Source organism: Xyrauchen texanus, chromosome 37 (assembly GCF_025860055.1).
Source record: "Xyrauchen texanus isolate HMW12.3.18 chromosome 37, RBS_HiC_50CHRs, whole genome shotgun sequence".
Classification (NCBI taxonomy): Eukaryota; Metazoa; Chordata; class Actinopteri; order Cypriniformes; family Catostomidae; genus Xyrauchen; species Xyrauchen texanus.
The window spans coordinates 12044400-12056399 of NC_068312.1; the positions used below are offsets into that span (position 1 = coordinate 12044400).

General features: G+C 36.7%; 1 protein-coding gene across 1 annotated transcript; it reads left to right on the forward strand.

Moving 5' to 3' along the window:
* Window positions 1-381: 381 nt before the first annotated feature.
* Window positions 382-8020, forward strand: LOC127631308 (riboflavin kinase-like). Its single transcript, XM_052109394.1, has 4 exons — window positions 382-725; window positions 3167-3318; window positions 4307-4409; window positions 4579-8020. The coding sequence occupies exons 1-4, from the start codon at window positions 644-646 to the stop codon at window positions 4725-4727; spliced, it is 486 nt and encodes a 161-aa protein (XP_051965354.1). The 5' UTR covers window positions 382-643; the 3' UTR covers window positions 4728-8020.
* The last annotated feature ends 3980 nt before the right edge of the window (window positions 8021-12000 follow it).

The window sequence follows — 12000 nt, forward strand, 5'->3', positions numbered from 1 at the left end:
TAAGTATTTCATTACACATGTTAAATACGTTTTAAGAAAATATTTTTGATACAGTTTTTATTTAGTTACGAGTTTGAAGTCGTGACGTTTCAGGTCTTTTATTTTGAATTTCTCCTCAAGGAAATGCGTGGGCGAAGGTCGTTCAAAAACCCGGTTGTGTCTTAAAGGTAACATCCGGCAGCATAAGTCTCGCGAGAGTCTCTTACTATTCTGTTACTAATGTAGTATATAGGGTCATATTAAGTAGTGGTACGGTTAAGGTAAGGGTTATGTTTAAGGGTAGGCGTAGAAGTAGGGCTTCTGTAGTACTCAAAATAAACAGTGTGTGTATGTCGCATGTGGCTCTCGCGAGACTTTAGGTAAAGAGTGGGTTACCTTCTAGTCTCGAGCAGAAACCCTGCTGCTGGTTACGATGACTGCGAAACACACGTCGGTCACACAACCTCCCGACTCATCACACTGGACATTTCTCCATTTATTGTGAACAGCGTGAAGGGTTGGGATCAAAACTTAAAGGGCTTTAATACTAAAGATGACATTTCTGGATTTACGGGCCTGTTATTAGATTAGAGAGAAGTCTCTAGAATCAGTTGTGTCGCTATCAGCACTGGACTGACTGTGTTTAACCCTTCAGTGCTAAGACATGAGGAGTTTGCCGTATTTCTGCCGGGGAGAGGTTGTCCATGGATTTGGACGAGGAAGCAAAGAGCTGGGCATCCCGACAGGTGAGACTCTTCTGTATTAAAAACCTGTCGGTAATCATTCACTTGTGTATACGTTATAGATTAAAAGGTTTTTTTTGCTGAGTGATTGTGGATCTATGTCTGGTTATATAAAGATTTAATTTCATTAAAGTAAACTCACACACACACACACACACACACACACATCCGGCTTAAGGAATATTTAAACTAAAAATGAAAATCCTGTCATCATTTATGCTGTTCTAACCAGCATGAAATTTCTGTCTTTCTGTATGCCAGCTTCAATCACCATTCATGGAGGATATAATAACTGATGGTGACTTGAGTCTGTCTGTCATTTAGGTGCAGCTCTGACCTAATGCATTCTTGGTCTAAAAACAGTTGGTTCATTTTAAATGAATATTTCACCCAAAAATGAAAACTCTCTCAATATTTAATCACCCCAATTCCATCAGAGATGACTTACTTTCTTTTGCTGAACACAATTGAAGATGTTTAGAAAAATATTTCAGCTACCAAAACACAACTCCTTTTTCATTATAAGTCTTGACAGCAGAAGAAAGAAAGTCATACTCATCTGGGATGGCATGAGGGTGAGTAAATGTTGAGAGAATTTTTATTTTTGGGTGAACTATTTCTTTAACATGACATAACATCTCAAAAATGTGCAGATCCTGTGCAAGATGCTCAAGTTTGCATGGAAAAACAACTGAACGAATGCAAAAACGCATTTGATTTGAATGGCCCATAACATTCTGTTAAATATCTGTAGTGTTCCCCAAAAGAAAAAAGTCACAGTGGTTTGGACTTTGAGTGAAATGAGGGTGAGTAAATGATGGCAGAATTTATCTTTTTAAAGAGAAGGAAATGTGCCAGACTTGAGGCCTGTATTTAATCTTACCTTTCTCTGTGATTTTTATCTGGATTTGTTTTTTATATACACTTGAAGTCAGAAGTTTACATACACTTAGGTTGAAGTAATTAAAACATATTTTTTAAGATTTAATATTAGCAAACTATAGTTTTGGCAAGTCATTTAGGACATCTACTTTGTGCATGACATGAGTCATTTTGTCAATAATTATTTACGGACAGATTGTTTAACTTTTAATTGACTATATCACAATTCCAGTGGGTCAGAAGTTTACATACATTAAGTTAACTGTGCCTTCAAGCAGCTTGGAAAAGTCCAGAAAATGATGTCAAGCCTTTAGGCAATTAGCCAATTAGCTTCTGATAGGGGGTATACTGAATTGGAGGTGTACCTGTGGATGTATTTTAAGGCCTACCTTCAAACTCAGTGTGTCTGCTTGCCATCATGGGAAAATCAAAAGACATCAGCCAAGTCCATATTAACACCATAGGACCATGCAGCCATCATAACGCTCAGGAAGGAGACGCATTCTGTCTCCTAAAGATGAATGTAGTTTGGTGCGAAAAGTGCAAATCAATCCTAGAACAACAGCAAAGGACATTGTGAAGATGCTGGAGGAAACAGATAGACAAGTATCTATATCCACAGCAAAATGAGTCCTATATTGTCATAACCTGAAAGGCTGCTCTGCAAGGAAGAAGCCACTGCTCCAAAACCACCATAAAAATCCAGACTACAGTAAAGTGCTCATGGGGACAAAGATCTTACTTTTTGGAGAAATGTCCTCTGGTCTAATGAAACAAATATTGAACTGTTTGGCCATATTGACAATCATTATATTTGGAGGAAAAAGGGTGATGCTTGCAAGCTGAAGAACACCATCCCAACCGTGAAGCATGGGGGTGGCAGCATCATGTATTGGGGGTGCTTTGCTGCAGGAGAGACTGGTGCAGTTCACAAAATAGATGGCATCATGAGGATGGAAAATTATGTGGATATATTGAAGCAACATCTCAAGACATCAGCCAGGAAGTTCAATTGCATTTCAAATGGGTCTTCCAAATAGACAGTGACCCCAAACATACTTCCAAATTTGTGGTAAAATGGCTTAAGGACAATAAAGTCAAGGTATTGGAGGGGCCATCACAAAGCTCTGACCTCAATCGGAAGCATGTGCAAGCAAGGAGGCCTACAAACCTGACTCAGTTACACCAGTTCTGTCTGGAGGAATAGGCCAAAATTCCAGCAACTTATTGTGAGAAACTTGTGGAAGGCTTCCCGAAACGTTCGAACCAAGTTAAACAATTTAAAGGCAATGTTACCAAATACTATGCAAATGTAAACTTCTGACCCACTGGGGATGTGATGAAATAAATAAAACTGAATTAAATCATTCTCTCTACTATTATTCTGACATTTCACATTCTTAAAATAAAGTAGTGATCCTAAGTGACCTAAGACAAGGAATGTTTTCTATGATTAAATGAATTGTGAAAAACTGAATTTAAATGTATTTGGCTAATGTGTATGTAATCTTCTGACTTCAACTGAATATATATATATATATATATATTGGTTCTGATCTCAGCCAACTTCCCGGAGTCAGTGGTGGACAGTCTCCCCACTGACATCAACACCGGAATCTACTATGGGTGGGCATGTGTGGACAAGGGAGATATTCACAAGATGGTGATGAGCATTGGCTGGAACCCTTACTACAAAAACACCAAGAAGTCAATGGCAAGTCCATTTCAACACCATTCTAGTGTCTTAATATCTGTGTGATATAAAGGCTTATGTTTAAATAGTTGACATTTGTTTTGTACAGTACTGCTGTAGGACCTTATTATTGTTTATCGTCCCAGGTGGATACCTCATTAAGTTAAAAGTATATTCCAGAACAAGTTTCGCTCTATCGACAGCATTTGTGCCATAATGTTTTTTTTAAAACAAAAATGTATTTCAACTTATCTGGGTCAAAATCTGTGTTACAATGAAGCATTTACAATAGAAGTGAATCAGGGCCAATCAGTAAACGTTAAAATACTCACTGTTTCAAAAGTATAGCCACAAGACGTAAACAGTGTGTGCATGCATTATTTTAGTGTGATACAAATTTTTCTGTGTGAAGATATATCCAATTTTACAAATTGTTGCCATGATGAAGTAATATTGTAAAACCATTTAAATGACCGTAAAAATGATTTAACGGCTTTACATCTCAAGTAATACAAAAGTTTAAACTGAAGAATTAATGTAAATACGTTTAGAAAATGACATGCTTAACATTTATGCCTATTGGCCCCATTCATTTCCATTGTAAGTGTATCGCAGATCTTTTCTTTTTTATTTGAAGAAAATGAGGGACATGTCAAATTATTTTTTTTATTTGTGGTATTTATGCTGTTGATTGCGCTTAACTTATATTGAACTCCAAATATTCCTTTAACTAAGCAAGAGTTCTGATTTATGTAGTAACTAGTATTTAAAAATGTGTAAAATAGTAATAATAATCAATGAGTAGGTGTGTCCAGACATTTGACTGGTATTGTGGGGAAGTTCCACATTCACTGGCATTCCTGTTATGTAATATTTTTCAAATGTGTTGAAACTGAAAGACAATTATCTAATACAGGCTTCAATGAAAAGTATGGGCATTCAGACTTTTAATGAGCCATCATGTGTGTCTAATGTCCAAACTTATTGATCTGGTTGTTCTATGTGACAGGAAACGCACGTGATCCACACGTTTAAGGAAGATTTTTACGGCCAGATATTGAGTGTGGCTATGGTGGGCTATATTCGCCCTGAGAGGGGGTTCAAATCACTTGGTAAGATACACTGAATTACTCCCTCGATGTCACTCCCACGTCATATGATATGACTGAGGCCAAACCTCCCTGTTCACTCTCCCAAACAAACCCTCACACATTGTGACAAACAATAAGATAGCACAAATCCACACAATTGCATTAACTCAACATTTTGTCTACCTCACAGATGAGTTGATAGCAGCGGTTCACAGTGACATTGAGGAGGCAAAGAGAAAGCTGGACCTGCCAGAGCACTTGAAACTGAAAGAGGATAACTTTTTCAAGACACCAGTATCCACAACAACCAGATCTGATAAGATCACTAATGGTCATTGAACTTAACACTGTACTCACCTGCCCCTCTTTCTGATAACTCCTGGAGAAAAAAAACTACATATTATTTCAAATGCAGTTTATTTTATTAATTAAAAAAAAGATGTACCAGTTTGGTGCTTTGGCGAAGTCAGGTACTAAATGCAGGGTGGCACGTGCAAGACCTGTTATTTTCAGGGAATCAATTTGTTTTCTTTCTGTGACTTTATGTCTGTATGATACACAAAGAGTGATTTGGGTTACGTAACTTAGAACGTCTGAGATATCATCACTTCAGTTCACTCGATTTAAACGTCACAGAGGCAGTCTCAAAGTGAAGGCAAACAGAAAATTGCTGCTATCATGTTATACATGAACCCTGTCCTAAAAAGAAAGCTTCCCCTTCACAGAATTCATGTTTCCCCTCATGACTCCTTGCAGTGATACCATGTGAAATTCAGGGAGTGTTCTTTCCTCTTTTAACAACAAAATTCCACTGTAGACACATCATTCTGTTGTTAGTTACAACCTGATTCAATATTGTTTAAGAAAGACTTGAAAAAGGATTAAAGGGATAGTTCACCCAAAAATGAAAATTCTCTCATCATTTAGTCACCTTCATGATATCCCAGATGTGTATGACTTACTTTCTTCTACTGAACACAAACAAAGATTAGAAGAGTATTTCAGCTCTGTAGGTCCATACAATGCAAGTTAATGTAGATATTTATCTTAAGGGGTTACTAGCTCAGGGTTACTGACCAGAAGGTCGGGGGTTCAAGCCCCAGCACCACCAAGATGCCACTGTTGAGCCCTTGAGCAAGGCACTTAACTCCAGGTTGCGCCTGGAACAATTGAACTCTTAGGAGAGAAGAGAACACTTAGGATGGCTGGTGAAAGTGGACATTTATAGTAAAACATTTTTTTAAAAAGGTGCTTAAATATTTATCTGTTTCTCAAACCAATTATATTACTTCTGAAGAAATAGATTTAACCACTGGAGTCGCATGGGTTACTTTTATGCTGCCTTTATGTGCTTTTTGGAACTTCAAAGATCTGGACACCATTCACTTGCATTATATGGACCAACAGAGAAGAAATATTGCTCTAAAAATCATCATTTGTGTTCTGCAGAAGAAATAAAGTCATTTACATCTGAGAAGGCATGAATCTGAGTAAATGAGAGAATTTTCAGTTTTGTGTGAACTATCCCTTTAAGCTACTCAGTTCAGCAATCGTCGAAATTGGAATTTCTTCTCTTTGAGACAAAATGAGACGTTTTTATGGCTCTCAGAGAATCGTGCCCTGAGGTGGAAGTCCAAGGCTGAGATAAAGAGAGCTAAAGCCCAGTTTGTCATACTGCAACGCACAACTGGTCAGATGGAGGTTAAACAGTGACTGAAGGCAACTCTGGCTGTACATAATTCTTTGAATGAACGATAATGGCCTTTTAAGTATTTAAGTGTGCACAGAGCCCTGTGTAGCAGTTAAGTTATTATGTACTTTGTTGTGCTAAACCTTTTTTTTTTTTTTTTTAAGAGACGCAACAGACCATGAGATTCAGTTGATGTAGATTCATAACTGTGTTGCATTTCCATCATTTGAAACAAGTAATATGCTACTGGTTTGGCATCAGACTGTAAGAATTCTTTGCAAGATGAGCTCAGAAAGGCAACATTAAGACCTTTTCAATTTGCCGTGTTTAATGTTGTAATCCTTGCAATCAGCGGGTGTTTAGACCTAACTGCATCCTTAATGTTTCGGTACAGTGTGAATAGTTTGCCTCGTAGGTCATGGCAGTGCCTTAAATGTGTAAAAGAATCAAAATACTAACATACAGTGCACAATCAAGCATTCCTTCAAGGTTATTAAGTGACACCAACCGGTAAACATTAAGCAACAAAAATGCCTTATGTTCTGTTTTACTCTTGTGTTTTTGTGAAATCATTCTGTAATCTGTCATCATCATTATTGGGCAACTCTTTCATTTTGATGCCACATACATTTATAATTTCTTGATTAATGTAAATAAAGGAGCTACATATATTATAATTTATCTTGTCACTCATTGCTTGACAGTTTTGATGTTACAAACAAGAAGCCTTTGAACAATGTTTATTGGAGGCAATGGAAATATAGCTATATTCAATTGGTTTGCTTAGTATCTGTCTACAGGTGCTGTGTCAAGGTTGCAGTTAAACTTAACCCCAAAAACAGTTCTAGCGTTCATATTCCCTCAGTAGACCTCAAAATAAGACTAACTACTCAGAATATAAATGCCAGCCTCAATGGTTTGAGCACTCTGAATGAGCTAAGAATTATGATTGCTTCATTTAACTTTATGGAACAGTTGCCCATTTTAAATCTCTATGGATAAAGGTTAACTATTTCTATAAGGATCTATTATTGTTATTATTAAGAACATTTGAAGACAGACTGATTTTTTTTTTTCTGATTGGCTTTATGTTTTATGTTCATGAAGTGATGTCTGAAATATAGATGTGTCTTGTATTATAGTTGAGCCATTGTAGAGATAAAGTCATGAAATTGACATCAATCCTAAGCGCAAACTAGAGAGAGACAAATTCTGATTGAATTTTGTTCATGCGTTTTCAATAAGGTTTCTGTATAAATTCCAAAAGCATGGTTTGATGTGATCTAGAATGGTTTGACTGTGGTTAATCCTTTAATCTTGTGAAGTCTTGTGATAGACTTTGAAGTACCAATATTTACTTGGTTTTGTGCTATTATATTAATTCATAAAAATGTCAAAAACTTTCTTATGTGAACTATAGCAGAAAAACATTTCTGCCTTTGTGTAATTCTGTGTTTGTTACTCTGGCTTGCAAAACCAGTCCCAGGTTACCCTGTGTGTGTTAATTTAATCAAGCCATTAAACTTTACTGAGATAAATCCCTGTACACCTCTCTCTGCAGCATTGCAATGCACCATCATCAGTACAACATATCCTGTAAATCATTCACAGGATTTTAAAGCAACAATCATGATGTAATAACATGAATATTGATGACACGAAAACATGGCAACTCTTTAGCTCGTTGTCTAAAAGTGCTGTACTTGCAAAAAGTAACACAATAAACAAAACAACACGATAAGTGGACGAAAATGTAGAAATACAAGCTTGGTAAAAATGTTGTACTTCTACTGTTCAGTTCTGTTCAAAGCCTTTCTAAATGTCAATACAAAATCAATCAACTGTTTACCTGCCTAATGTAGGTTTTTTTTTTTATGCACCACATTTTTGTGGCTCATATCGTTTGATATGTGCGTGAAGTGATCATCTGTGTTCCACTGTGCTTTCGGGTCCTTGAATAACGTATAACGTTTCTGGTGCCCCCCTAGGAAGGTGGTGCCCTACGCAGACTGCGTTGTCTGCTCATAGGGAGTGGCGGTACTGTGTCTTGTTGTCCTGACAGAAGAATCAATTAAGTTTGATGATACTGATGTGTTGCCACATTGGATTTGTGCTCCGTTTACATGACATTCAAATAATTTTATTTGATTTGAGAGTGAATAACGACTTATGGTAAATTTCAGTCTGTTCTTCAAATATAGAGTTGTATGCTTTCAGAAAACTTGTAACATGTTAAATGCTGCCATTATGTGCTTTCTGGAGTTTCAAAGTTTGGGTCACCATTCACTTGCATTGTAAGGACCAACAGAGCTGAGACATTCTTCTAAAAATCTTTTTATTCTGGAGATCAAAGAAAGTCACACATCTGGAATTGCACAAGAGTGAAAAAATTATTACAACATTTTAATTTTTGGATGAACTATCCCTTAAGTGTATAAATCACTTTCAACACGTAATACCTCATTTCAAGCTATTAAAATGTAATAAATAGAGTCTTGATATGCACAAAGAAATAAAATGTGTTTTGTACTAAAGAGTACCCATACATTCCAGCAGTATGTTTTATGTGAGGGTGTACATCATCATAGCAGCTCCTCCTCTTCCTCCAACAGGCTGTATTTAAACTTCCAATACACTATCCCATCCTCCCCATGTAAACAATATCATCCTCCTCTTCCTCGTCCTCTTGGCCTTCATATTTATCGCAGTACTCCGTCTGTATGCTGTCATTGAGGGTTGCAGAGGTAAAGGGTCCGCTTGTGATTGTAGCATATCCAATTGATTTGATGATGGGCTTTTAGGTGATGCTCATTTGAAAATACAGGAAAAGAAAAATGACAAGCCACAAGCTGACCAGCACAGATATCACTGTTAACACAACAATGTTCAGCCCGACAATGCATTCATCTGAGAAAGGGGAGGTTAAAGATCACATTTAGGAACCATGAGTTTGTTCACTGGTGTTAAACAAACATAATCTATATTAAGTGATAGATCGATATATCGGCTTTGTCTACAAATCAATGAATGAATGAATGAATGAATGAATGAAAAACTTTATTAATCCCGATAGGGAAACTAGTTTGCCACCAACCATACAGCCATCAAACAAACACAATACACAACTAACAAATAGACAATTCTGGATTAACAGACTAATAATAATAGGCCCTGATTAGGAAACACAATGTGAATAGAATTCAATTTCACAGTTCAAATTAACGATGTTCATTAAAAAATCTAACCGCTGAAGGAACAAAAGATCTTCTCATGCGCTCACTAGAGCACCGGGGCATTATCAATCGCTCACTGAAAGAGCTTCTGAGTCCTTTAAACAGATTGTGAAGTGGATGGCCTTCAAAGAACAGGACAAGTTTTAGTTTTGAACTTGTTCTCTTCTCCACAGTAACCTCCAATACATCTGGGTTAAGACCAATTACTGAACCAGCTCTCTTAATCAACTTATTTATCCTATTCTTATCTTCAACAGATATACTACCCCCCCCAACAAAGTACAGCATAAAAAAGAACACTAGCTAAAATCCCTTGATAAAAAACATTTAAGAGCTTTGTACTGATATCGAATGATCTAAGTTTTCTCAAAAAGAACAGTCTCGCCTGAGCCTTCTTTATTAGAACATTAGTGTTCTCTTTCCAATTTAATTTTTCATCCAGATGAACACCTAAAAATTTATATGACTGAACAATTTCGATCACCTGACCATTAATTGTAACTGGGAGGACCTTTTCTTTTTTCTTTCTAAAATCAATCACAAGTTCTTTAGTCTTCCCTATGTTCAGTTTCAAAAAATTAGACTCACACCAACTGCAAAAAGACTGAATCTCCCTTCTATAAACAAGATCATCCCCCTGATTTAGTAGACCCACTAATGCAGTATCATCAGAAAATTTTTGGGCCCAACCAGATAGCTGACTATACCTTTAGTCAGCAGTATATAATGAAAATAAAAAGGGAGATAAAACTGTACCCTGAGGTGCACCGGTATTGGTTAAAATGGTATCAGAATGTTTGTTACCAATCCTAACAAACTGTGGTCGTGCTAAAAGGTACTCTAAAATCAATGGTTGTATTATGCAATTTAAAATCAATTAATTTATTAGCTAAAATATGTGGCTGTATAGTATTAAAAGCACTCGAAAAATCAAAAAACAAGATCCTAACGGAACTGGCAGTAGTTTCAAGGTGACTATAAATATTGTGAACCATAAATAGTAGTGCATCATCTACCCCTACACCCTTCCTATAAGTAAACTGCAAAGGATCCTGAAAAGCAGACACGTGCCTAGTCAGATGTTCCAATACTACCCTCTCAAAACACTTCATAATCTGCGAAGTCAAAGCTATAGGCCTCAATTCAGAAAGATTATTAGACACCTTAGCTTTTTTGGGGATAGGGACAAGACATGATGTTTTCCACATAGCCGGGATTTTGGCAGTGGACAGGGACAAAGAAAACAATAAATGAAGGACGTAGCACAGCTGGTCAGCACACACTTTTAGGGTACGTGGAAGAACACCATCAGGGCCTGCCGCCCTATTTGATTTAATACGCCTTAACTGCTGACGAACCTCTTCAGTATTAAGAATAATGGCTGGACTACAGTCCTCAGAGCTGCTCTGCCTAAGATTAGAGAGAACACTCTCATGAAGTGAAGAAAAATCTAATTCATCGAACCTCGCAAAAAAGGTATTGGCATCGTTGGCCTGTAAACCCAGGTTACATAGACTGAGCTTACTGGTCCCACATCCAGTGATAGACTTCATACCATTCCATAACCCTCTTGTGTTGCTAGAGGACATGTTTCCTTCAACCTTTTCCTTATACTTTAATTTCCCTTGTCTGATAATTACCTTCAATTCTCTTTGAGCATTTTTAATTCTTTCTTTATCGCCACTATAAAAAGCAGCTTTCTTCTTATTTATAGCAGCCTTAACTTCTCTGGTGACCCATGGTTTGTTATTTGGGAATATTTTAATTAATTTACAAGGGATTATAGACTCAACACAATAATTAATATAACAAGTATACGTTATAGTAACGCAAAAAAGTATCAAACTAAAAACAGAAAGATCCTTCAAAACTACTAGTAACTTGTTTATTCCGAAGAGTTTCCCTTATATTTCTGTTTTGAGATTATTAATATTGATGATAACCATTTTCTTTTGTCTGATCTGAAATATCAGCACCCCACTAGACCTGTAACCCACCAGTTTAGAACCAATGTTGTAAACTATTATAGTTTCAGAAATTCTGTTTGCTATGCAATCACTAAATTATAATATATCCCATTTAAATCAGCATTATGATGGCCATGAATCAGCCTGCTCACTAAATATCAGAAACAGTCATTGAAAAACTCATAATGTTTGACTACTAATCTATATCAACTTTATTTAGAGATTATACCATTTAGTTCATGGCACTGGCAGAATTCCCTGGGGAATCTTGTGGAATTCATATTATCTCCACATCAAGAAAGGCACCTCCCATCCTCTGACAGGCGCTGTTGAGCATGGCACCAGGTGCAGCTGTAGAACCCTTGGCCCTTACATTCAATGCAGGATGGGTCATTGTTCCCACCTGCTGTATTCTGTGCAAAGCTTAAAGAATGTTATATAGCAGCTATACTGAATGATTCAGTAAGCAGAGTGAGGATTCAAGTCATTGCTGTTAAATAGAAAGCTTCAATGTCAACAATTGAGCAAAATGAAGATTTTTTTTACATAAATAACAGGGGCGTAAATTTAGGCACTTTATTACACATTTGGCTGCAGTTTCCAAGTTTTTTCCAAAGTTTTTTAAGGTTAATTTTAGATGAAGGTTTTAATGAGTAAAACATACCTCACTAACCTAAAACTTCAGCCTAAACCTAACCAATAGTTATCTAAAAGCAAATAAG

Excerpts from the sequence above, each read along its gene's own strand:
- LOC127631308 (XM_052109394.1), top strand. The coding sequence starts at position 644 with ATGAGGAGTTTGCCGTATTTCTGCCGGGGAGAGGTTGTCCATGGATTT. Across the intron at positions 726-3,166 it reads AGAGCTGGGCATCCCGACAG|CCAACTTCCCGGAGTCAGTG; the intron begins GTGAGACTCTTC and ends TTCTGATCTCAG. Across the intron at positions 4,410-4,578 it reads GAGGGGGTTCAAATCACTTG|ATGAGTTGATAGCAGCGGTT; the intron begins GTAAGATACACT and ends TCTACCTCACAG.